At 42.2% G+C, this 26114-nt stretch overlaps 3 protein-coding genes across 7 annotated transcripts; all 3 read left to right on the top strand.

The window, feature by feature from the left end:
• The first annotated feature begins 2700 nt into the window (after positions 1-2700).
• On the top strand, positions 2701-7364 carry ptger1a (prostaglandin E receptor 1a (subtype EP1)). Its single transcript, XM_061094745.1, has 2 exons — positions 2701-3588; positions 6545-7364. Exons 1-2 carry the CDS (start codon positions 2719-2721, stop codon positions 6812-6814), a joined length of 1140 nt encoding a protein of 379 aa, XP_060950728.1. The 5' UTR covers positions 2701-2718; the 3' UTR covers positions 6815-7364.
• Positions 7365-8901: 1537 nt separating this feature from the next.
• ilf3a (interleukin enhancer binding factor 3a) lies at positions 8902-21886 on the top strand. Of its 3 annotated transcripts, none has more exons than XM_061090654.1 (20): positions 8902-8981; positions 9260-9403; positions 10135-10246; positions 11329-11528; positions 11667-11835; positions 11963-12320; positions 13971-14062; positions 14563-14658; positions 15278-15389; positions 15487-15566; positions 15655-15763; positions 15866-16003; positions 17862-18052; positions 18229-18339; positions 18716-18847; positions 19066-19227; positions 19329-19455; positions 19560-19592; positions 20453-20815; positions 20941-21886. In XM_061090654.1, the coding sequence occupies exons 2-20, from the start codon at positions 9291-9293 to the stop codon at positions 21051-21053; spliced, it is 2811 nt and encodes a 936-aa protein (XP_060946637.1). In that variant the 5' UTR covers positions 8902-8981; positions 9260-9290; the 3' UTR covers positions 21054-21886. The 3 variants fall into 3 exon arrangements, with proteins under 3 accessions (XP_060946637.1, XP_060946623.1, XP_060946629.1); XM_061090640.1 differs by having other exon boundaries at positions 15469-15566; XM_061090646.1 differs by having other exon boundaries at positions 9239-9403; positions 15469-15566.
• Positions 21887-23377: 1491 nt separating this feature from the next.
• On the top strand, positions 23378-25558 carry acp5a (acid phosphatase 5a, tartrate resistant). 3 transcript variants are annotated; one of them, XM_061092901.1, is made up of 6 exons: positions 23378-23405; positions 23958-24118; positions 24214-24413; positions 24515-24639; positions 24728-25073; positions 25159-25558. In XM_061092901.1, the coding sequence occupies exons 2-6, from the start codon at positions 24028-24030 to the stop codon at positions 25396-25398; spliced, it is 1002 nt and encodes a 333-aa protein (XP_060948884.1). In that variant the 5' UTR covers positions 23378-23405; positions 23958-24027; the 3' UTR covers positions 25399-25558. The 3 variants fall into 3 exon arrangements, with proteins under 3 accessions (XP_060948884.1, XP_060948892.1, XP_060948876.1); XM_061092909.1 differs by lacking the exon at positions 23378-23405 and adding an exon at positions 23874-23907 and having other exon boundaries at positions 24028-24118; XM_061092893.1 differs by lacking the exon at positions 23378-23405 and having other exon boundaries at positions 23935-24118.
• The last annotated feature ends 556 nt before the right edge of the window (positions 25559-26114 follow it).

Here is a 26114-nt window from a genome sequence, read left to right as displayed (position 1 = left end):
CTGGGCTGCCAGGTCCTCTTAAAAATAAAACAAACATGAACACCTGTCCCCAGTATGTGGCAAAAGAAACCAAAATCAGAGATACATTATGCCTCGCCGTGGTTTTCCCTCTCAGACTGTCAATCAGCAGGGAGAAAAATTGACATGTTTTCCATAATGCAGCTGCAAAAACCCTCAGGACTAATATCAGAGTCCTTGAGAAACATCTGGATCTTTCATGATGATGAATATCACTTCTCCATACTGATCCCAATGAGTTTCCAGAACTTGTAGCTGTTTGTTTTTTCAAAAAAATCAAAAACATAAGGGCAAACCAAACTTTTTAGATAATTGAATCAAATATTTTGAGTTCAGTGTCTGACCTAGTCCCCATGCACTGAGGTCACGTATACAGAGAATAGGAAAGTGGCAGCCTGATAAAGACTGCTGGATCCTTCCGTAAACTGATACCTCCAGGTTATTTTGAGCACAGTGTTAAATAGTGAGGGAAAAAACATTTAATCTCGGCTGTGAAACTGAATCTGTTCACATGGATCCAGGCTTCACGAGACAAAACATCTTCACCACAGATCCATTACAGGCTACAACAAGCAGAAGTCATATGTAGAGTCCCATCTTGTAAAACAGTTTCATTAGCGAGTGCTTGACTCCAAACAATGTGGTGACATCAAAGGCAAAGTTGTGCCTGTGATATCTGCAGCCGTGTCGGTCAATGCAAGCAGCTCTGTGAATATTAGCTCTGTGTTAATATTATTAATATAACGTTTGAGATAATTTCCTGGAAGTGTAGGTGACACATATAAAGTGAGTATTATTAGGTATAGTGCTCAGTGATTGTACACTGTAATGTAAACACCAGGCAGCGACACAGAGGGGGAGAGAGGGGGGGGCAGATGAGGCAGCAGCAGCAGAGACGCCCTCACAGCCTGAAGGCGGCGGAAAGACGTGTTATAAAAAAACGTGCGTCTGTGTTTCAGTGTCAGTGGGGATCCTTTCACTCCTGTACAAGCCCGGAGACACCATGCAGCAGCCGGACACACTCACACATGGATCCTATCCCACACAGGACGTCGATCTGCTGCACTTTACCAGAGGGGAATATGATTTCTGATCCAAACACCGAGACATTTTCTCATGTGTGTGTGGACTGTTTGTGCTGAGAGGATCTCTGGATTTCTGTGACTCAAGGAAAAACCCTCTGTTTGGATGTTCAGCTGGACCGAGGAGGATATCACAGCTATGCAGGGGTGAGCTTTAACTCTTAACTTCATAATGAATGTAATGGATAAATTTGACTTTATTTCTAAGAACTACAACTTTAAAGACTAAACTGCATCTTTAACCCTAACCCCAGTAACTCTGAAACAACATTTATCCAGTTTTATTTATCTTTATTTGCCTGTTTATTGTTTATTGCACACTGTAAAAAAAACCACCAGCATATAAATTCTGCAAACAGCTGCAAATCTATTTCCACAATGGATAAACTGCTTCATTAGAATTTGTAAAGGAAAAAGCACTATTGATTTTTTTCTGTAATCGGCAGAACCAACATAAAAACAGCTATTTTCTGCATCACACTAGACTCAATGTAAACTATTTCCAAAACATTATCAGAAGCTGATATTTTTTATATACAAGCAAAGATAGCTTCTGTTTGTTTGAAAGTTTCTTCTGTGGTTTTACTTTAATTTTATAAATAAATTTTTCTGTTATTACTGGGTAAGTAAGGCTTGTAAAAAACACCTTCCTTGGATTATAATGTGCTGTCAACAGAATCAGGATGGGGCTATGGGTAGGGCGACTGCCGAGTTTAAAAAGGTGCATGAATGAAAGTAAAGCTGAAGGGGGGGTTGTAAATTAGGAGGAAATGTTATAAAAACTATCAAATGTGTGTGTTTAACATTCAATAAACATAAATTTGAAAAAGAAAAATCACAATTCACTCCTGAATAAATCTGAACACTAGAACTGACTGTAAGGTCAGTTTAGACAAGAAAAGCAGATGTGAGGATTCTTCATGTTAGAACAAATATTCATATCTACTTGATTGTAGAAAAAAACAAATCTGCCTTTAGATAGTGTTTTGTTGTGAAGACTGTTTATAGCCGGTGTTAAAAACAAAACCTGAGTAATGACAAACTGTTCTGCCTCATGGCAGTTGTGGTGATTGACGCATCTTCTCAATGATTCTGTGGTTGCTTCAAAATGTTTGCTTCAGCTGATTGTTAGGGTCAAGTTCAAGTGGAATTTTAGAAGATAATTTTAAGAATAAACATCTAGTCAGGTCTTTCTGTTTTGAACTACTGCTTGTTAGAGGACTTCTATTCTGATCTATAAAGTTTACGATTTAAAATTATAAATAATAATAGGTTGTTAATAAGGTTGATGATTCAACAACAAAAAGATTCACTGCTCCTTATCATAAAATGGCTGGACTTCCTTCTAAAAGATAACTCCTCATTCTGTGAATTTGTGTTTACTTGGTGACTGTAAAGGCCGTAGAATGTGATTCACAACCTTTTCCCACTCATCAAAGGCTTCTGTCTACCCTCTTGATGTTAGACAATTCAATTTTAACCTACATGTCTAACCTTTACTGTTTTGAATACCCACAAATCAGTTGAATTTTGATTTCGATACGGTTCATAAACCAGATGTACCTTTTGTCTTGCAGCCTCGATTAACTATGGACCTCTGCACCTTCAGAGATCAGTGATGTTAGCTCTGAGCCACTACAACTCCTCAGTCTCCCCGCTCCTCCCTCACTTCTCCAATAACAGTGGAGGGAAGGTGGAGGCCCGGGTGGCCGTGGAGGGGCTGTCGCAGCAGGGGAACTTCACGTTGGTGCAGCCCACCACAAGTGGCATCATTGTCGTCGTACTGTCCATGACACTGGGCATCATCTCCAACATTGTGGCCCTGTTCATCCTGGCGAACGCCTACTGCCTCCAGCGCCGGCGCTCCAAAGCCACATTCCTCCTGTTCGCCACCTCACTCGTAGTAACAGATTTTGTCGGCCACGTGATCCCTGGCGCCCTGGTTCTGCGGCTCTATCTCCATGGAGGTGTGCGCCCAGAGGACTTTGACACGTCTGATGGCATGTGCCAGTTCTTGGGAGGCAGCATGGTGTTCTTTGGCCTGTGCCCACTCTTCATGGGCTGTGCCATGGCTGCTGAGCGCTGCCTGGGGGTCACAAGGCCTTTGCTACACTCATCCCTGGTCACCAAAACGCGAACAAAGATCTGCCTGTCTATCATCTGGCTGGCAGCTCTGTTAGTGGCCATGCTGCCCTGCTTTCACCTGGGCTCTTACGCCTACCAGGACCCAGGGACCTGGTGTTTCATCAGAGTGCTCAGTGACACTGAGGAGGTGGATGTGGCCTTCGTGGTGCTGTTCTCTGGACTCGGCCTGACCTCGCTCGCCGTGGCGCTGGTGTGTAACACCATCAGTGGACTGACACTGGTGGTCGCACGGCTCAGGAGGCAGCCCGGCTCCCATCGCTCGGCCAAGTCCCACGACATAGAGATGGTGGTGCAGCTGGTTGGCATCATGGTCACCTCGTGCATCTGCTGGAGCCCTCTGCTGGTGAGTATCAGGAAATACAATGACAGCGAGGCATACGGCCAGGTCACAGCAAAAAGATCAGTCATATTAAATGTGCACACACCAGTACAGAATAACTGATAAATAGAAGTCGGTCATACCCTTACTTCTAATGACTCCCCAGGCCCAAATCCAACCACCCAACACAGCAGAGTTTGGTTAATTCCTGTTACACCACAAATTATATGATTAGAACTAGCAGCTTTATCGACGCTTGCGGTAGAACCAAAAGAGAGAGAGGCTTGAATGTGTGAGCATTTATCTGTCCTGCTGTGTTTCAACAGTGACGGCAGACTATGTGGTCTCTTTCTTCTCAGCACAAGAATATGTTGTTTATGTTGAATGATACAGAAAGAGACGGCAACAGAGACACATTCAGACAATGGCATGAAGTATGTTTGTGTTATTATCATTCTTGGTTATAAAATTATTTTAAAAACTTCAACCCTTTTTGAACAAAATGTGGGAATTCAACAACTTTCATTGATCCATATGTCCATTTGTGATTTACTTTCTAGGCTTCATTTTTATCTGGCTCTAGAAAGCAACCTCAAATCAATAGAATTTTTTACCTCGAGTCCTGAAAATAGGAGCAGTTCACTAACGGTGCATGCACATGCTTCCCAGAAGCTCCCATTTCCTGGAGTTGTGAAGTTGTTGTTCTGACTTTGGTGTGTTCATGTGCCTTTGAAGTCAGAATGTGGAAAAAAACACATGGAGGCTGTCCACAAAATATGCTGGGTTATTGTTTTTAGAGCGTTTAAACAACACCATGACACTTCTTTCTGATAAAGGCATGGTAACAAAGAGCAAAGGAAAAGGACAGACATAAAACTTCTGTGTTGCCTAAAAAGTCTGGTATTCGTGCCTCACTAATCTGAGATGAGCAAACTGATTACAAGTGACAAACGTGCAGAATTTGACAAGTTCACATTAAAAGCTATTTAGAGCTGATTGCAAAATGATGCTAATAGGTTTATAAGGGATGATGTCAGTGACTCGTTTACAAGACGTTTCACCAACTTTCCGAGTTGCTCCGACTTTAGATGGCGATCACGTGAATTTTTCCAGTCTGGACTCATTTTTCCAGATTATTTCGCCACCGCATGAATAACACATCACTAATGTGGGTCCTGCATGAGTGGAGCTCCTCTCAGGACTGGGCATGTTTGACAGCTCCCTCACAGCTTCGACTTTGTTTGTTTCAACAACTTAATCTTGACCTCCTGCCGCATTATAGCGTGTTATCAGTATTTGTGTTTTCCAGCTGACCCCCACCTGACTCGAAGCAGATCGAGCTCTTAAAAAGCTGAGGGTAACTGAAAACACCTGCATGAATGTACAGGCTCTTTTTTTTACGGCCTAGTACCTTCTCTTTGTGGAATTGAAATGAGAGACCCAGGCCTTTTTTCACGGCAGACATTTTGGCATGTCATTGTAGGAAAGTCACGGGTGTTTCTGATAATATTCAAAATGGCTCTGTCCAAGTGGGTTATTTAATATTTACACCTGTGTTTCACCCTGTGACAGGTCTCTGTTTCTCCACTTAATACAATTAGACACCTTCAGCTCCTTTATTTCCTCAATGACTTTTCTCGTGACTTTCCACTGGAAACAACAAAAAACGTCAATAAACAAAACAGCACAAACGAGAATGGCACCCAGTAGAGTGCATGTACATCCGCCAACAGTCTCCTCATGAAAGCACATTTTAATTCACTAGATCTGAATTTTGATTGCACAGACTAATGAATGTCAGCCTCATAATCATGCCTGATTTATTTCATCAAGATCCATGAATTATCCTCTGAGAAATAAATACAAATGTAGAAAAAAACAATTGCAATGATAAAGAAAGTAAAGGAAAAAATCCTGGATCCGCCCAAACACGTAATGAGTTCTTCTTTGGGTCATGGCCCAACCCTTCAAAACCTTCATTGAAATCAATTGAGTGGTTTCTGCACAAAACTAACAAACAAATTAGGCTGAGGCAATAAATGGCAATTCAAAAGGAAGACTGTAATAATGATAGAAATTTCTATAAGTAACACAAATAATGGTTTCAGTGCATAGTCATCAGAAAGAGAGGGTCACTGATGGACGACTGTACATGCTTATTCAGCATCACCGGGATCAATTCCAACAAAACGCGATCCATTAGATCTTCGTCTGGACACAGGGACAGTCCTCTTGGTGCCCGTTGTATATGGTGACAAATATCACCTCATTAGTTCTGAGATTTCACACTTTTATTTATTATAACTGCACATCCAGTATTTATACTCAGAGGACTTGGTATCAATTCTCTCTATCAAGCCATCACATTGTATTGAAACCACATTGGAATAAAGTAATAGCAGGAGTTGTGTTTTTTTCAGTCCATATGGGCCTGAATTGAACCAGACCTTCACTTCAAGTGTATTTCAGGTCAAGGAAGTTGATGCCCAGCTGTGACGTGACAGGGGGGAGGATATTCACAAAACACTTAAAACCTTTAACTTTATAACTTAATACGTTATTGCTATAGCAACTGAGTTGATTGCAATTTGTTTTTGCAATCTCAACCATCAATTTAGAAGGTCTCTCTTGCCCTTTTCGATTTGCAGTTATGTTGAAAAAAAAGTGTTTTGTGGACCATATTATTGTTAACTATGACCATGACCATTGACCCATCAGCTCAAATTCTTAATCATCTGGAGATACCAAGTAGTAATCCCACCAAATTTGGTTAAAATCTGACCATGCGTTTTTGATATATTTTGCACTTACACACACAGACCAAATCAATACCCTGCTTGTACAGTTAAGCAGGGACAACTTTTTTGTTGTTTGCGAGCACCGCAAAGGTTTTGTTTGAATGATTCCTAGTATTACTCCTTAGGTAGCGTTTTCATTTTTTACCATAAATTAATTTCAAGCGTGTTTTTCTTGCCTGCAGATCTTTGGCCTGATGTCCGTGATCCACTCCTACACGGGATCCATTGGGGACAACCTGTCCAACTACAAAATCCTGATGGTGATGGGGGTGAGGCTGGCCACGTGGAACCAGATCCTTGACCCCTGGGTCTACATCCTGCTACGCCGCACCGTCCTCCGCAAAATCTACCTCATCGCTAAATGCCAAGTGGGCCTGAGGAGCAGCATGTTGGGCCGCTGGGAGCCCACGTCTTTCCCCAGCTCGGACAAGAAGGACGTCAACCACGTGTGAGCGGAGAGGAGGACTGATATTAATACTCTGTGGATGTGTGTTCTCACCACGTTATTGAACACATGAAGAACTTGACATGAAAAGACAATAAGACAGAGTTGGAAAGAACACACTCTGTGGCTGGGATAGTGGAACCGACCAGTTCGATGTTAAATTTGACATTTCTCAGATGATCCACAAAAGAAATGTGTTATGGATTCAAACTTTCTCCATCGTACTCCATCAAAGTTTATCAGCGGGTTCAACGTCTGATCTTACAAATGGAAGCTAGCTAATGCTGTGATTTTGCACAAAATATCATAAACTTTGTACAGTTTACTTATAATAAGTAAACATTCCTTACTGTTATTATATTCCCATTAGGAAACTCATAACGACAAAGAAGTAGGCAGTATTAACCACGCTGCAGACGGCTGCAGGAGTGATATTTAAAAAAGGGACTGAATATTATCTCAACCTCATTGTCATCAGCTTTTCACCAGTATTAAAAGCATCATTTTAAGTATTCTGCTGAATGTACTGCATAGAGGAATGTTAATATTCATATACTGTGGAGTTTATGAATGTCTGAATATGCTTTTCATGTGTTTATACAGTTTTATAATTTTATAAGTTGATACTTGAAATCGACCCTCAATTTACTGAGGAGATGTAAATAAAACAATTTAATGTGATTTGTACATGTAACCTGAATTTCTTTTTATTTTCCTATCAAATGGTTCCTTGTGGAGAAGGGGGATATATTGCCTGGTTAATAAATGTACCACACTGCATACAGTGGTGTAGTAAAGTATTACAGATAATTACTCTACACCATGCTTTCAGTGTAAACTATGAACCTATGAAAACTTCTTTGTTACCCAAAAGTATTGATAGATCTGTACTTTTGGTTGTGCGTGAGGGTTGATCAGGATGTCCTCTGAGGATTGTGGGATTTTCTGCAGAGTCATCCTTGGCCTCCCTTTACACAGATGACTATGATTATCCCCTGAAAGGCCGTGCAGAAAATAAGCTGTTAGATCAGGAGGGTGGTCTGCTTTCTTGCATGGGCAATTGTCCTGTCAAGCAGTCTGTTTCTATAAAGTGTCTTTAGATGAGGTACTGTGTAATTTAAATATGATTATTCCACTTTTTCAGTCTTATCTGTTTCCTGTCATGCCTAACATCTGTGCAACCACACTGATGGGATCTGCTGCTGAAACAGTTTGTTCTCCTTATTCAGCAACCCTGCCAGCAGCTGATGTTGCTTTGAGTAAACTTTTAAAAATGAAAAGACTAATTATAAATGTATAAAATGTACAAGTAGGACATAACTTCGACTATAGCTTCCTGTTCCACCAGAGTACATTGAGGTCTCAGGTGGGCTTTTGAATTTCACCTAAAAGGTAACTGCTCCCACTTCCTACACCTCACATAGCGCCCTGATATATAACCAATAAATAATCATTGTGAAATATAGCATCAGTTGGCTGGAGAAATACATTTAAAGTCCCACACAGTACATTTTGGATGGATGCGTTGCTGATGTGTACAGTAATTGGAAAAGAGACTGATTCACGCTTTTCTTTTTCATCTGTAACTCTATTACAAAAAATATTTGTATTAAACTTTTATCAGACAAAAAAAAAATAATCACAAACTGCAACAAAAAACTGCCTAATTTAAAACAACAAACAAAACGTGAAGACAGACACAAAAAAGTATGGTCCTTAAAAAAAAGGAAATGGCCCTTGATAAGAAACAAAATGTGTGAGGCATGGAGGTGTGGTTCTCCAATAGGGGGTCCTCTGCACACTGCCAGGTGGTCTGCAAAACTTTGTAGATTCATTCATTAAAAATAATCATCATATTTGATAGTTATATGACATGGTAGATAATTTTCAGACTTTTCTCGTGGTCTTTCACATAATTGTAAGAAAAGGTCCCTGGGATTTTAACTGTGTATCTGGGGTCCTCGGCTGAGAACAAATTGTGAATCCCTAGTTCACCCTCCGGAGCAGAAGGTGGCGGTAATGGGCCAATAAGGTGGATGTTATCCGTAGGACGAAAGAGACGGCGAAGAAGAAGCAGAGCCAGTCGATGTAGCAGCAGAAGAAGAAGAAGAAGAAGAAAAGGTGGCTACAGTAAATCAGGAAGGTTTCCACCTTTAACTGGCTCTTCTTCACAGGTAAGTCCTCACTGCACCGACCAAGCTGCACCAGAGGAAGCACTGTTAGCATGTGTTAGCATTCTGCTAACAGCAGCTCGCTCTCTAACCCCAGTGGACGCTCTGCTCTGTAAACATTAGCTAGCGAGCTGTCGCTGTTCCCGCAGCTGGGTCCCCCCTCCCACCCCCCCACAGAGAGCGGGAGGCCACTGGGGACGTTCTATCTGCTGTTTCAATCATGTCTCGGTCTCCTGTCCGTCGCTCACTTGCTCTGACAGATGCTTTTGCTGCTGAAACAGGCGCTAGCCTCGGACCCACTGTCGTGACAGCATGGCGGCCATTGGATCGCCACATTGGGATGAGCACCAGGCGTATGAGGAGCTCCTGTACTGGGACGGACTGATCCAGGAGGGACACCGCCTCCTCCCGCATGATTTTGATAGGTATAGAAACACAGACACCCAAACAGCATACACCCACACAGGCATTTCTATATGTCTTAGTAAATTACACTGACAGAGAAGTATGCACATAAACACACTCATAGGCGAACCTGTAATGAAATAAAACACAGCGACATCTAGTGATTTGTAGGGGTAACAGCAGACATAAGATGAGACATTCCCAAGTGGCAGCAGCACAATAAAGAAGCAGCAGAAGGGGAAATATAGCAAGAATAGAAGTAATGTCGTGTATACAAGGTTGTTTTCTATGTGCAATATAGAGATAAGGATCAAACTGGTGTGTTATTGTGCAGTTCATCCCTTCTTTGTAATATACTGAGCACAAAGTGTGCAGCAGGTTTCAGTTTCATTTCAATTATATGTAAGTTAAAGGTCAGTTTGCCAGTGAGTGAGCTGATCTGTTAATGCTGCATTTTCCTTTTCAAAATGAAATCACACACCGTTACAGCCTGCTGAATTAAATATATGATTATTTAATAAATCAGATAAAGCAGGATTTTGAATAACTGTTCTGACACGTTATTTGGCATTTGTCACCAAATGCGTGTGCAGTATCATCGCTACTTCCTGTAGCGGACATTAAGGCTTAAAACAAAGTGTAAATTATGCCTTTTCAAGTCGAATTTGAAATATAAGCTATCCCTTTATGCTTGTCTTCAGTGTTGTCCTCATTTCATACATCTCACTTATACTAATTCTCATTCTTTCAGATATGAGGAGCTGCGTTACTGGTACGACTGCTTGTGCTACGAGGAGGAGCTCAGACAGTATCATGACTACATGGCTGCTGTCGAGGAGATTGAGGATCAGCGGCATTATGAGGTTATTCTCTCACCTGCTAAATCGATCTATCTTATCTAACCCACTTTTTCTTTCGCTCTAAATCCCATTTCAACCCTTCTCCCCGCAGCGTATAGTGGTAGGGAGTCCTAATTCATGTTAAGATGGATGGGTAGGGGCGAGTTTAAATAATAAAACTAAAAATTTTAACCAGCACATAAATATAAATAAATATAATAAATGTGCATGCCAAAATTTTCTCTATTCCTGTGGAATACATTAAACATTATCTTTTTTCACCTTTTTAATCATATCTGGGTCACGGGAATTGGACGGGCCGTTGTTTGTGGGAGGTATTGTGCGCCTCCTCTATCTTGTAGCATCTGGCTCATCTCAGAGTCAGTTGAGGCCATATCTGCAGAAGATATTATGTCAGTATTAAATATCCCACTGAGGACAGGGGAGACTCATGGTGAAGTGGTTACCCCAGCGGATGATTTCAGGTCTTGCCTCGCAAAGACTGGGACAGGTTGAACATGCACTGCAAAAACGAGCAGGCATTTTGAATTATTACTATGTCTGAAGTTTATGATGATGCTTGAAAAGTACTTTTACAGGGCTTAGTTCTATACATACACGCAGGCGGAGTAGGGCAGGTCTTATATAAATAAAAAATGCCACTTACATACAAATAGAAACAGAAGTACCTGGACTTTGCCCATCATCTATGTCCATTTGCAAAAAATAACAACTTCTAGAATGTATTTTAATAGCTGTGTGCTACTGTATGGATTTGACTGAAAAAGAGCTAAAATAAATACATCTAGGTATATACCAGCCACCTCTCGAAACCAAAGTCTTGCAAACAGCACACATGTCCAATATACTTGTGGGACTTTCCAGGATGAAATATTTCCAAATTACTTTAGCTCGCTCTGGCGACGCTAACACCACCAGCATTCACTTCCTCTTTGCTGCTCTAAAAACAGAGCTTGCCAGTTGAACGACAACTGCCTTTACGAAGTGGCAAGGAAGAAGTCATTTAAATGAAAATAAAATTGTACTTTGAAAACTAAACTTTGAAAACAATATTATGACTAATGTTTTTTTTTTCCCAAATGAAGGAGGCTGCACCCTCCCAGGTGAGCAAGGGGCCATATGATCGCCACGTAATGGCCAAACATTCTGATGTGTATCCCACACCTGAGGAGCTGGAAGCTGTGCAGGAAATTGTCTCCCGTGTGGAGAGTGCTCTGAAGACTGTGTCTGACCAGATGGACACTTCCAAGGAAAACAAAGACGATACGGAGACAGAGACGGAGAGGTAAGCAACGTTCCAAGCCGTTGCAGCTGTCCCAGTTGCTTAAAAGTAAATCAAAATTCAATTAATCTTTTGAATCTTCATTTTTTCCCCATTCATTAAATCATATTTTTTATCTTTTTTTCGTTCGCACCATCCAAGCACTGATTCAGAAGACCGTGTCCTGCGTGGTGTTATGAGGGTTGGACTGGTGGCCAAAGGACTCCTGCTGAAGGGAGACAAAGACTTGGAGCTGGTGCTGCTTTGTTCCAACAAGCCGACAATCACCCTGCTCATAGAGGTGGCGGAAAAACTGACGGCCCAGTTAGAGGTAGGAATCAGTAACTACCGCTGTGTTATGTCACTCTCCATTAAAAACCAGATATTGCAGATTTGGGTTGTTTTTTAAACAAAAAAGTGTGTTTGCAGTTCTAACTTCTTTTACCTCTTTTCAATAGGGTATTTCAGCAGGGGCGTACACAGTTAGCCAGTGTCCGGGGGACGCGGCCATTGTTGTGACGAGCACAACGGAGTTAGCCCTGACTCTTACTATCCACCTGACATCACCTCTTGTCAGGATGGAGGAAGAATGTAAAACTGCAGACGAAGAAGAAGGAGAGAAGGCAGAGGAAGAATCAGCAGCGGCCGAAGGAGGAGAAGACTCAGTAGAAGGAGTGAAGACAATGGAAGAAGAAGCTGAAGGAGGAGAAGACGCAGTAGAAGGAGTAAAGACCGATGAAGCAGAAGTGGCTGACGCAGAAACGTCAGAAGCAGCAGCAGCAGAAAATACGGAAACAGCAGCAGTAGAAGAAGAAGGTAGATATGTTGTTCAAACCTCAGACTAGACATCAACTATCACAGGGCTGATCTGTGTGTTCTCAATATACAGACACTACTTCTCCACTGATCTGTAGCTCTGCTCTGAGGGTTCAATCCTTCAGTGTATATCCACCCTCAGTGGAGCTTGTACAGTGTCTCAGACCAAGTGAACAACCGACCAGTGTTGGCTCTTCACTCGCTCTAGAGTCCTTTCATCGTTTCTGAGCTCCTACATTTCCTCTGAAGTCGCTGATACTTTCTGCACATGTTGTTTGCCTCAGTCATTAAAAAATCCACTTTTATTCTTGTAGAATTGTTTTCATGTTTATAGTGACGGCTTTTTCCAGAATGACAGGTTCAAGCGCGTATTGCATGTATTTGATGCTGAACATGTATGTTTGGCACCAGCTGCAGCAAAACTGATCTGCAGCTAGGAGTTTCCTTCAGTTTCTCAGGGGAGGCTTTAAATTCAACCACGCAGGAAAGGGGAGGTAGGACAGACTGATTGTCTGTTTATGTTGGAAGTCGACGGTTATTGGAGTGTTTGTTGAGCTTCCATGTTAATCAACCTGGAAGGTATTTACACTAGAGTCTAAAGTTACAGTTCGTTTATTGGTCATTGGGAGTTTGCTGAAGCCCCACATACAGAACAGAACCATACCAGTCTCAGTGCCGTTTTAGTCCAGTTACAACTCTTCACACCAGGGCTGCACATTTAAGATCACTGAATAATGGTGTTTAGTATTTCAGCATCAATAATAAATCAATTCCCTTCCTCACAGCCTTCAATTAAAAATTGTTTTGTCTTGAAGAAAACACAACAAGTCTTCATCAACTATCCGTCAAATATCAAAAAATATCAGAGAAGAACACTGTGAATGCCACTTGTTATCAGACCTAGCAGTGCTAACCACATTAAAATACAACATTGAATTAAATGCTCAAGTATGATTTTATTAATGTTATGATGCAGCTCTGCTGCTAATTTGTTGCTGACAATTGTTTGACAGTTTTCAACAGTTCACAATGGCTCATTATAGACATGACAAGCAGTTTTCAGACAGATTAGCTGAATAGTATTTTTAGTGTGTAGAATGAGCTAGAAGCTGCACACAGCTGGTATGGCTCTCTGTGTTTCCAGACTTTCAGAAAGCATCTTTTAGAACAGGGGCTCCATCAGTTTTGCTGCAGCACGGCGCAGACGTTTAGATTCTCTAAATGATTGTGATTTACAACTTATTACCTTTTTAGTTTGTCAAGTTTTTTTAGGAATCGCTGGACCTTTGACCAACTGGACAAACTGTCTCAGGAGGGGAAGGAAGCAGCAAACCCAAGCCAAGGGGCTGAGGGAAGGGGGGGGTGGGGTTAATGCAGTTTGCACCCCCAACACATAGACTGACAAACAGTAAACACTACTTCACTTTATGGCAGTCTTTTTGCTTCTACTTTCACACACTGGTGAAAAGGAACCTGGTGTCTTTGACTGTCAGGGTTGTTGGGACCAACCATTTAACACACTAGCAATTTCTTACCCCCCTCTCCCTGCTGCTGGTGGTTTGTGGAGCGCTGCTACTCCCTGAGCTGCAAGACAGAAGCAACCCCCTTGGTCAAACTGTACCTTTTCTTCTTACCCCACCTCGTCAATAGAAACGCGAACAGTCATCGATCCGCCGGACGTTCTGGACAGGCAGAAATGCCTAACTGCCTTGGCGTCTCTCCGCCACGCCAAGTGGTTCCAGGTTTGCATTCCCGTCCTTATTTGTACATAAGGTTTAATATATTCCTTTTCAGACATTTTCTTTTATTTTCTCTCCATTTTAGAGACAAGAACACTTTTTTAAACTGTTCATTTCAAGATGTTGTTCAAAGATCCTAAAAAATCAAAATGTAAAAAAACTTGAGAAGAGTGATCTGCTGCTCCATACCAACGACAACTAAATTAATCATTGGTATCGACACAGCATGTAATTTGATTTATTAAAATGACGTATGCCAGACTGAACCCCCTAAATGTTTACTCCTATGCCAAAAAGTGCGTGCAGACATTTCTAATATATAAAATAAAAATAATTCTTGGTTTCAACAGCTGTTGATCTGGAGATGCCTCAGTTCTTATCTTTCTTTCCTTTTCTTTCTCTTGCTTTCCGGTTCTTTTCATGAGAACCCAGAAAAACAGGAGTGAGGTCCCAGTGGAGGCGGCAGCTCCTCTGACTGAACTGGTTTTTGTTTGTGTCTCCAGGCCAAAGTCAGCCACCTGAACTCTGCCGTGGTTGTGATCCGGATCATGAGGGACTTGTGTAACCGTGTTCCGACCTGGACGCCACTCTCAGGATGGGTAAGGAAACTGTCATTGCAAATTATAGCAGCTATTAGACATGCACTGAAGTCTGTATAATCTCCTGACAACATCTGCAGGGGCTGCATGTGAGAATGCAAATGTCTGAGTGAGAGCCTGCAGACTTTCTCCGGAGTTTCTCTCTTCTCCTAAAGCAAGGTGGCGTGTTGATTACCTTTCTAACACGTGACCCATGCGAAAAAGACCACAAATGTCTCAGGATGAAAAAGTGGTGCCATACATGTAGAAGAAACCAAAGATGTCGAGAGTGGTAAGAGCTGTCGCCACTCACCAGTGTTAATGTGCTGTAAGTAAAAACAGGCAAAATCTGATGGGGAATTAATACATTGTGTCCGGCCTCGACATGCTGCACCACTCCTCACCTGAATGCTCCGGAGATTTCCGAGCCTCGAAACTCCTGCTGCATTGTTCATGTGTGAATAGAAAACTCTGGAGAAAGTCTGGACTCCATTGTGGACATTCTCCGGAATTCATGTCTGAAAACAGCTTAGGTTATAACAGCAGCTCAGATGACGTCTTTCTATATGTGTGATCAAATCCTTGACTCTTTCTTGTTATGGAGCAGCATTTGATACATTTTTTGGTTTCCCCCCCACAGCCTCTTGAGCTGCTGGTGGAGAAGGCCATCTGTACGTCGGAGAGACCAATGGGAGCAGGCGAGTCCTTCCGCCGGGTTTTGGAGTGTGTGGCCTCTGGGATTCTCTTATATGGTGAGTTCGTCAAACCAGAACAAACATTCATGCCCTAGCCTCAATATCAGTGAACAAATGTATCTGTCAATGTGCAAAGATGGCCCTGGAATTAAAGATCCATGTGAGAAGGAAGAGGTCGACGCCACTGAAAACCTGACTCCGCAGCAGCGTGAGGACATCACACAGAGTGCTCAGGTAAGATGAGGCAAATACAGGCCAACACAACCACACTCGTATTCATGAACCCTGTAGAAAAAGTATCTAACTTCTGTATTTTTCTCAGCTTGCTTTGAGGCTATGTGCGTTTGCACAGATGCATAAGGTGCTGGGGAGGGAATACAAACCTGTAAAGCCACGGAAATCACTGGGAGCCAGCCACAGAGAGAACACAGGTACACAACGGTCTGAACCCTTTCCCCTTTCCCCTTTCCATACAGTTCATGAGACGTGTAATGCTTTAATAAAAAAATGTTCGTTTCTGTTGTTCTTTGCAGCCCAGATAGCTCCTGCTGGATACTCCCTGCCAGCGAAGAGACCTTACACCGAGATGGAAAAAGACGAGGAGGAGCCCCAACTCAACAGCAAACAGAGGAAGTTTCTCAAGTTCCAGAAGCGCTTCCAGAGGAAATCATGTCAGTAATGAATATCACAGATCTCTGTATTGGCTGAGCAATTTGAAATGTCAAATGCTTCACTTTTGATTGTGGAGACATGTCCTGGCAGATGTTAAATGTTTCCGGAACTGGAGAAAATTACCCTAATTAATGTCTTAATCCTCAACTCCGTGATGGATTCACATTATTATTACGAGCAAAGATTGTTTCAAAGCACACATGGATACGTGACTGTTATTTGAAAACGGGACTCTATCAGTAACCAAATCCCCTCACTCCCATAGTGCATGAGTACACAATATGCTGTGTTCACACCAAACACGAAGCAAATTTCCGCGTTGCGTAACCTGCGTGAGTTTTGCCGCAGGATCGTTTGTGTTTACTCGAGCAACGCAAGTAACCACAACCCGCGGACATTCGCCTGTTCTCTTTGGAAAAGAGGAGAGGAGGACTTTAGGCTGAAGTAACTAAAGTTGCTGTGTTGTACATGTTGTGGAAACGCCAGAGAAGCCAGTGTGTGTGGGTCCACTAGCCCATCTCAAGGTGCCCACACCTTTGGGAATTTCTCCATCCTCCTCAGGAGCTGCGCCTGGACGACGGCCATTTCCAGCACTACCTGACCACCGGCCAGTTTGATGACCTGCTAACTGGTAAGTTTCCTTCTCAACGCTGATTGGCTTTTGCGACATCACATCAGGCAAATTTTTCGCTGGCTCTTCAAATAATTTGACTCGTTCTCATTGTCCGGCATGTGTGACACGAAGTTTACGTCGATACACATCTTTGCATTGACTGTGTGCAGTCAAATTGCACAATAATTCCCATCACGTTTGGTGTGAACACAGCATCCGTGTCAACAATGCAAATATGGAATCGGGAACATTTTTGAATATGCTGACAGAACCTTAGGGCCTGATCTACTGAAGGTTTGCGCGTTTAAAAACGTGTGCAAACTTGAGATCCGCGAAAAAACATGCAAGCTGATCGGTGCGCACTGACGATTGCGTGCAGAATAACCCGCGCTGTCCATTCAGTACGTTTGCCTTAATGAATCTGCAATATCGGGAAGAGTAGATGAAAACACATTGTGATTTACAAAGCCTGAAAAAATTGCAGGGGTCGAGACTGCTTTATGCACAGATGGCTGAAGCCAAACAAAACTGAGCATTCACAGCCACTAAAGAACCGAAAAACGACCTCAAGCCTAAAGAAAAATTAACATTGACATTCATCATATCTTCGTATTTCCCTCTTTTTCACTGCGGGTTTTCTTTTTCGCAAGTTGCGCTCGTCTCCAGTGCGTTCGTCTCCTCCGCCGCGCTCTCCTCCCTCTCCCTCCGCCGGCTGCTCCGTTGTGGGACCGCTTGTATCGAGAGACCTCACCACTGCCTGTAAAATATATTTTTTGTTTTGCAGGCCAACATAGATTGTAATGTTTCCATGTGTTGTAGTTCTTTCTCAAGGATACAGATAGCATCATGCTGTAATAAAACTACAATGAAGATCTTTGTTTTTCCTCTTGTTGTGTTTGGTATATTGTTGTGTTTTTTTTCTGTTGTTGATGTGGTTAGTTTGTGTGTATGTATATATATGTATATATATATGTGTATATCTATATATTTATATACAAACAATAACAATGTGGCACTGATAATGGCTGTGAGACATATTATTGATACATGGTGTCTCTGTAGTAGTGTTGTAGTTTGTGAGAGAATTTTGCATTTTGAAGGTTATTCTCTACTACTTTACCTTATGTTCAATTTTGGGGAACTGTAAATAATTCTGGTATTCTGATATTCCTTCATATCTGTCCTACTTGACATAGGTCTTACATTTCATTCCTTCTCAAACCCTGTATTCCTTTTCTCTGTAGTCACAGAAGATTTTAGCATGAATGCTGTGATGCGTCTGAACCAGTACAGACCTGGTCTGGAGTACCGGCTCACATCTCAAACTGGGCCAGTCCACGAGCCCGTCTTCACCATGACTGTGGACTTGAATGGGGTCGTCTACGAGGCCACCGGGCCGTCCAAACGAGCTGCCAAGCTCAACGTAGCCACCAAGGCAAGATACTCCTTCGTTTCACAAACGCACGTTGATCACTCAGTCCTGGCTGACTTCTCTGCTACAGGGACGAAGCCATTTTCCCTGACCTGTATTCCTGTTGTAGTTTACGGACATGCAGTCCAACGGGCCATTGATCTAAAGAGTTGTTCATGTTTTACTTATGTCATTCACAGGTCCTGCAGGAACTCGGCCTGCCAACGGGATCTGATTCTAAACCAGAGTCCATAGCCGAAGTCGAAGGACCAGTAAAAGATGCAACGATGACCTCTACTCAGTCAGAAGATGTACGCACATGTGTTCCTCCTTCAGTTGTGTTGAATTTAGAATCCGTCCATCAGTTATATCGCCTCACCCTTTGAAGGGAGCTGCAGCCAATCCCAGCTGACATTAGGCAGGAGGCCGGTTGCACCTTGAACAGGTCGCCACTCCGTCTCAGGGCCAACATAGAGACAGACCACCATTCACATTCACGCTCAATTCAGAGTCTAGAGTAATGTATCCCAAATCTGTATTTCTTTGGACTGTGGGAGAAAGCTTGAAGAGAAAACTAATGTAGAATCTTTCTTAAAAAAAAAAGTGATAGATGAAATGTTCATGCGCAAAGGGCTCATTGTCGTGTATGTTTAACATGGGTCATGTTTGTCCACTTGTTTTGAACAGAGCGGCCAGGGCCCCATCTTGACCAAACATGGCAAAAACCCTGTGATGGAGCTAAATGAGAAGCGTCGCAGCCTTAAGTACGAGCTGTCTGCAGAGACGGGGGGCTCCCATGAAAAGTGCTTTGTCATGGAGGTGAGTCAGCAATATCACAACACAAAAACAAGACTACAAAGATGGCTTGTATTGAAAAACTGGGTTCTGCTGTAAATGGCTCTGCCCTGCATTACAGCTCCAATAGCTGATGTGTGTCAGCATTTCTAGCTCGCAGAATCAAATAAGAATGAACAAGGATGCATGCAGAGTTGAAAAGGAACCAAATGCTGAAGTGTTCCCTCTTTCTTGTCTGTCAGGTGGAGGTGGACGGGCAGAAGTTTAAAGGGCGAGGTTCTAACAAGAAGGAGGCAAAGGCCTATGCTGCGCTCGCTGCTCTGGAGAAGCTGTTCCCAGAAAACGATGGGGAATCGAACACCAACAGATTTCTTCCAAAGAAGAAGGTCACCTACACCGACATGGTAATGTTTCAGGCCAGCGATCACCAGAATGTGAGACTGCGGTTCAGTTTATTATGAAGGGCACTTTGCATTAAATCATTTTCTCTGTCACTGATCCATAGCACATCCCGGGTTTTGGAACAATTCGTGGCATTCCTTCAGACTCCGGATCCCGTGGCTGGGGGCCCAACAGAGGAAGAGGGAGGGGCCGAGGCAAACAGTTCACCGGAGGACCCAGCTATAACAAGAGTGAGCACTTTTACACTCTAAGTGTAAAGACAAAAACAAAATTGTTTTGATATACATCATACACCTATGAAGAAATCAACTGAAGTCTTTTCTTTCCATAACAGCCAACTACAGTTATGAGGGCAACACCGGCGCATGTAAGTGAACACTACTCATCTCTGTTAGCTCTGTGGACACGCACCTTAGAGGGTTGTGCTGTTTAGAAAAATAAAATAGGAATAATTAGTCTACAAATACAATATTGCTGTTTCATTATAAAGAAGTGCAACAAAATATTTCTGGGAAAAAACTTCTTTATTTACTTCACAATGGTGAAACTGAAAATAAACCTATATTCTTAGTAGAGTGCAGACCTGCACCAAGGCCCAACAGTCCCTATATGAAACCCAGTTCATTCACTAGATCTGGATTTAATTTGTATCCGCTCTAAAGTGCACACACTCTCTATATCTGATATTTTTCATCAAGAGCCGTGAATAATTGTCCACAGAAATTGAATTCCATCTCACACTATTAAAGAACGTGAAGGAAAATTCCTGAATCCGCCCCCTGACCCAGATCTGCTCCAAATTGAATGGGTTCTTCTCTGATCCATCCTTCCACTAAGATTCCTGGTAACCTGTTTCGTAGATTTAGCGTAGTCCTGCTCACTAACAAACACAGATGAAAACAACCATCTGGGCGGAGTTAATAAGTAATTTGCATGAATTGGAAGCTCTTTATTGACAGATAATAGAAGGAACTTAATTGTAGTTTGTCACACATACAGCTGAAAGTTTGTGGTATTTATCAATAAGACAGTTTATAGAAAACGATCAATAGGTTTGATCAATTTCTCAAATAATATTTGCATGTGTTTTTGATGGTAAACTTTGGTTGGATTGTTTGGATTCAACATACCATTTACATTTGACCGTTTGGGTCCCGGGAAATTAAAATTTGTTTTAGTTGGAGACAAATAATTCTACAAAACAGTGGTTTTTTTTTACATTTTTAGACAAACCTTACGGTAACACCGCAGCCAAAAGCCCTGCACCTGGCGGATCAGGCAGCAACGTCGGCTACGGCACCTTTTACCCCGAGAGCAGCGGCGGCACCTTTTACTCCGAGAGCAGCGGCAGCACCCCCAACTACTCCTGCCCCCCCATGTCCAGCTCCGACCCCAGCGCCGCCAAGGCAGAAAGCTACCAGTCGATGCCCCCCCCTGCCGACCAGGAGAGCCCCTACAGCTACGGCTACGGAGACGAGAAGAAGAAGATGCTGACACAAACCCAGAACGAGGGCCAGGCAGGAAACCACTCCATGTACAGCACCGCTTACCCAAGCACAGTGACGGGCGGCCAAGTGTATAATAATTACGGTGAGTCAAGATGGAGCAAATCTTTCTCCGATGCACCTATTCACACTTCAAAATGATCCGTGGCTGCATGTATGTGTCCTGTATAAACAGACAAACCTGACATGGGAATTGATCTAATTCCACAGGCTGGGGGAACCAGGCGTCCTGGGGGAACCAGCAGGGGGGGTACACCTCGTACCAGGGCTACGGAGGACAAAACCAGGGCTCGTACTCTGGATACAGCAACGTGAATTACTAATCATGACTTCATGTTCTCACCTCACTCCGCCATCTTCTGACTCTGATTGTTCCCCCCTCGAATATGATCTGGGGATCCCACTTCTCAAAAGGAAAAGAAAAATTGATCATGTTGTCATTCAAACTGTATTTTTGCTGTTTTTTGTTTTGTACCCGTTTATTCTTGCGTCTTGTAAAAGTAATTTTAGGGGACAGATGCTCAAGTTTATGATTTATTCAAGTCCCTGTTTTTCTTTTAACTGCTACATCTGTCAGCGTGTTTTAAAAGAACACACCTGGTTTATCATTCTGTCTTGTGTCTTGGGTTGTTGTGTTATTTTAATAAAGCGCACTGTTTTTGTTACAGCACATTTGAAGCTGCTTGTAGTTTAAACTGAATTTTTGTTTATTTGTGTCACAAAATGCTCAAATAACTAGTGAAATAAATGATTAAGACTTTGGAGCGAAACTTCTGACCATCAGTTTGCTATTTCACAAACAAGTACAAAGTTAGGATTACTGTGTATATACACCAAGTCAGAGATGAGCTGTCATCAGTAGGATTTGAAATGTGAGTGAACTTGAGCTTCCCCAGATATTCCTCTGCTTCACTTTATCACCCAGTGTAGTGCGTGTAGTATAACTGTAGCGTGGTCACATCACATGTGCAGCTATGTTAGCAAAGACGGGATGAAGCCTTGTTGGCCGCTGTGAGGGAATGAGGTCATTGTTGCTGCAACGGTTCCACAGGAGGAATTACTAATGGCACAAGGACACAGATGGAACATAATGGAGATAATGTAAATGCCAGGTGGAGAATAAATCATCATTAAAAGAGAAATACATAAAATTTTATATGTATGGGCATCATTTGAAGACGTCATACTGTCTTTGCAAAAGTAAGCACACCTACATCATCACCCTAAAACCCGCAGACCTGAATGAATACTAGTTCCCTTCTCAAAGGGACACTCCACATTGTTAGTATTAAACTTCCATAAAGGTTGTAGAACTGATTTTAAATATAAATGGTCCAAATGGAAACAACAGACTGAGATCCAGAATTTAAGTCTCCGGTATGAGTCAAGTTCCAGAGCTTGATATTAAATGTCCCATTATTCTACTCAATTACATCTTTTATTCATCTTTTTAAAGTCAAACTGTCTTTTGATCATCATAGGCAGACCGATATAAGGGATAGAGGCAGACAGATAGACATATAGTGGTGTCATCAGGGTTACTTTCTCAGAATTGAGAAAGTGCCTCTAGAGTCAAAGAGGAAATTATGCTGATGTATTAACATGCAGATGACGAGAATACTTGAGCATCACATTTGTGAAGTGCCTTTTTAATCAGGTTAATGAGAGTAGTAAATACATATAACAATCTGTATTTTCTTATATAAGCACCTCTTCATTCGGCCAAATAATATATGTATATAAATATATATATCTTTGATTGTGTGAATGGAAGTGATTTAAAACACCAAGAAAGTACTGTCACAATTTATCCTCGCCTGGTGCTGTAACGCTATAAATCAGACAGATGGTGAGAAGCTGGTGTGTACGCTGATGCTCACATTTAACCAACACCAAACATGTTCATATCTCTCTTATGAAAACTTTTAAAGCTGGTCCTTTTAGTTACTTTACAAACTAACAAACTCTCTATTATCTAAACTGTAATCTAAGATCTTTCAACCAACACATTTCTTAAATCAGGCTGTTATCTAAGGGTAACCATGCCTTGACCAGTAAGACCACCAGGCTCTGAATCTCCTAACTTCACCATCAGCACTAAATCAATGCTTGAAATATAGTTTTAAATAATGATTTTGCTTTTAATTTTAATATTTTCTCTTATGTTATTTTTCTTGTCTTTTGTGTTTTATCCCTATTTATTTTGTAAATTGTGTATTTTGTGGTATTTCAGTATTGAAGCCTACAGTCGTGCGCATTTGCATGTTAAATTGAGAAGCATGCAGGAAGTTATGTTTTCATTTGTAGATGAAATGTGACCGGGAATTTGAATGATGCAAAACAAATGACAAGACTGCTTTCTATGAAACTGCAGTTTGGACTGGCCTTGACCCATCAGTCTGCTGATGTATACTTGTTATATTTCCTTTTCCGAAATGATCCACAAATAGATTTTTACAAATAAAGGAGGAAAACAAGTGATTAACACAGAGGTGGAAAAAGTGGAGTCTGGACCCCAGCTATAATAACCCCAGTGGATCACATGGACTGAGTCAGGGTGTGACCAATGCTCATGTCCCAGGGCTCGTCCTGCTGCGACCTGATAAAAGGGAGGACAGGAGGAGCGCTGCGAGGACAGAGAGGGTCCCATCAGGTCATCCGAGCAGTTATCCGCTGTGAGTGTTTTATCTTTGACATTACTATCTCTTCTTCACACCACACGTTCTGGCTGTTTTCCTTGTCTGTCACTTTTGTTTTGGAGAGTCAGAGAGGAGTGATGCATCACATTCTGCTTTACTTCTGTATTAGGGCTGGGGTTAGGCCGGTGAAGGTCATTTGATCTGTGGCTTTTAAAACTTGTGATTCTCATTTGAAAAAAGGGTGGAATGATAAGCTTGAAGAAACATGACCTTGTGACTCCTGAAGCTCGTAGCCTCTCTCTCTCTCTCTCTCTCTCTCTCTCTCTCTCTCTCTCTCTCTCTCTCTCTCTCTCTGTGTCTCTCTCTCTCACTCTCTCTCTCTCACACACACACACTTTGATTAACGTCCATTAGCTGCAGCTGGGACATGTCAGCTCTGGGCTACAGCCAATCACAAATCACCATAAGGCATAAAACTCCAGAGAGCGTGTTGTGGTGTCATGAGGAGGAAGGTGACAGGAAAGCGTAGGCTTGTGTGGTAAGCTGCCGTTGTTGTTTCTCACACTTGTTTTATGTTCCTCTTCTCAGCTCTTTGCTTGTGGACTAGTTCACTTTCAGTTCAGTCTGTTGATTGAAGATCAGATTGTTATCTTTAAAGATGGAGCTCCCTCTGGTATTCATCCTAATTGCTGCCATCTCTGTGGCCTACTGCTATCCTACTGCCTACCAAGACCTGGAGGGAAATGGCAGTAAGTGTTTTTCACTGGCTTAAATTGTTTAAATATTTCTCAGTATGCTTCTTGGACTCTACGGATTTCATATCTTGTGTCCCTTTTTTAAAAAGAAAACAGAACTTCCATCAAGTTCCTGGCTATAGGAGACTGGGGTGGCGTGCCCTATCCCCCGTACATCACCGCCGTGCAGAAGGCTACTGCTCGGGAGATGAGCAAAATAGCAGAGCAGATGGGAGCTGACTTCGTTCTGGCCCTCGGCGACAACTTCTACTATAGAGGTGTGGACAGCGTGGATTCTCCTCGGTTTAAGGTCAGTTAAGTGAACCTGCGAGAGTGGAAACTAGGGTTTTAAGTAAAGTGGCATGGTGGATGTGATTTGACTGGGCTTTATCTTCTGCGTCTTCCTGTCAGGACACGTTTGAGACTGTGTACACAGCAAAGTCTCTCAGAGTGCCCTGGTATGTTCTCGCTGGGAATCACGACCACGCAGGGAACGTCAAAGCCCAGATTGATTACAGCCAAAAATCAGACAGATGGTGAGAAGCAACTAGAGAGAGTGGAATTAATTACAGACACCAAGAAACTGACAGACACTTGCACTTTCTTTGCTCTTCATCGTCTCAGGAAGTTTCCCTCCTATTACTACGAGCTGAACTTCCGCATCCCCAACACCGGGAAGACTCTGACCATCATCATGCTCGACACCGTTATGCTGTGTGGCAACTCTGACGACTTCCTGGACGAGAAGCCCAGAGGCCCCCTGCGAGCTGTGGACGCCAACCGACAGGTGACCTGGCTGCAGGAGAGACTGGCCCGGTCCAAGGCCGACTTCCTGTTGGTTGCTGGCCACTACCCCGTGTGGTCGGTGTCGGAACACGGGCCCACAGAGTGTCTGCTGCAGAGAGTTCATCCTCTGCTCATTAAATACAAAGCCACCGCCTACCTCTGTGGACATGACCACAATCTGCAGGTTGGTACAAGTCACAAAAATAAAAGAAATTGTAAGCGTTTTCAAAAATGTGCTTCAGTCTCAATCCTGTCTCTGTGCCCGACAGTACATTGAAGAGTCTGGTGTTGGCTACGTGGTGAGTGGTGCTGGAAACTTCCTGGATCCTGACATCCGGCACTGGAAGCATGTTCCCAAAGGTTCTGTGAAGTTCTTCACCGGCAAGGCTTCAACACTGGGAGGCTTTGTCCATGCAGAAGTCACCAAGAACAAGATGATCCTGACCTTTTACCAGGCAAAGGGCACCTCACTCTATCGCACTGTCCTCTCACAAAGGGCGTTTGACTAGAAGAGTGACTGGGAAACGGTCGACTCTCTCAGAATCATTCTACAGTGTAGTTTGAGATCAGACTAATAGCTGTAATCCTGTTTTAAATGTTGGCATTCATATTTCAAAAGTATTGATTATATTTTAAAAGAGAATCAACTGGTTTTAACATTTATGTAAATGTTTGTATGGAAAAAGAATAAATTGTTATTTGTAAAAAATTGTGTCCTGACATTTTTACTATTGCCTATAATGGTAAATTATGCTCTCTATACAGTAATAATGTTTGATATTATATTATATAATGTTTGATATATATTTTATAGAACTTTGAAATATCCAGAAATGAACTGATTTTTGGACTTTACTTCGAAAAAATCTCCAAATCTATACTGTAAAAATGTTTAATATTCAGTATAGTCAGAGAGGTCCTGAACACAGCGTATCAGTTTTACTCTGAACTTATTGAGCAAAGTGTTTTTACAGTACTTTGAAATATCTAGAAATTATATATTCCACAGTTGAAATATTGGACTTTATTTTGAAAAATCTCTTAATCTATGATATAGTACCACAAGGTGCCTTGAAAAATAAAAGTGCAAAGGTGAGGAAAACCAGATTATACTCTGCAATGCATTAAAACAAAGCAAAAATATAAAGAAACTTTAAAATATAAGAACACTAGTCTACAGGTTCCTTTCTAAGTGCGATTCTGTTTGTTCCAGTGTTGGAGCTAA

This window comes from Limanda limanda, chromosome 2 (assembly GCF_963576545.1).
Source record: "Limanda limanda chromosome 2, fLimLim1.1, whole genome shotgun sequence".
Classification (NCBI taxonomy): Eukaryota; Metazoa; Chordata; class Actinopteri; order Pleuronectiformes; family Pleuronectidae; genus Limanda; species Limanda limanda.
This window is presented reverse-complemented; position numbering and strand designations above follow the sequence as displayed.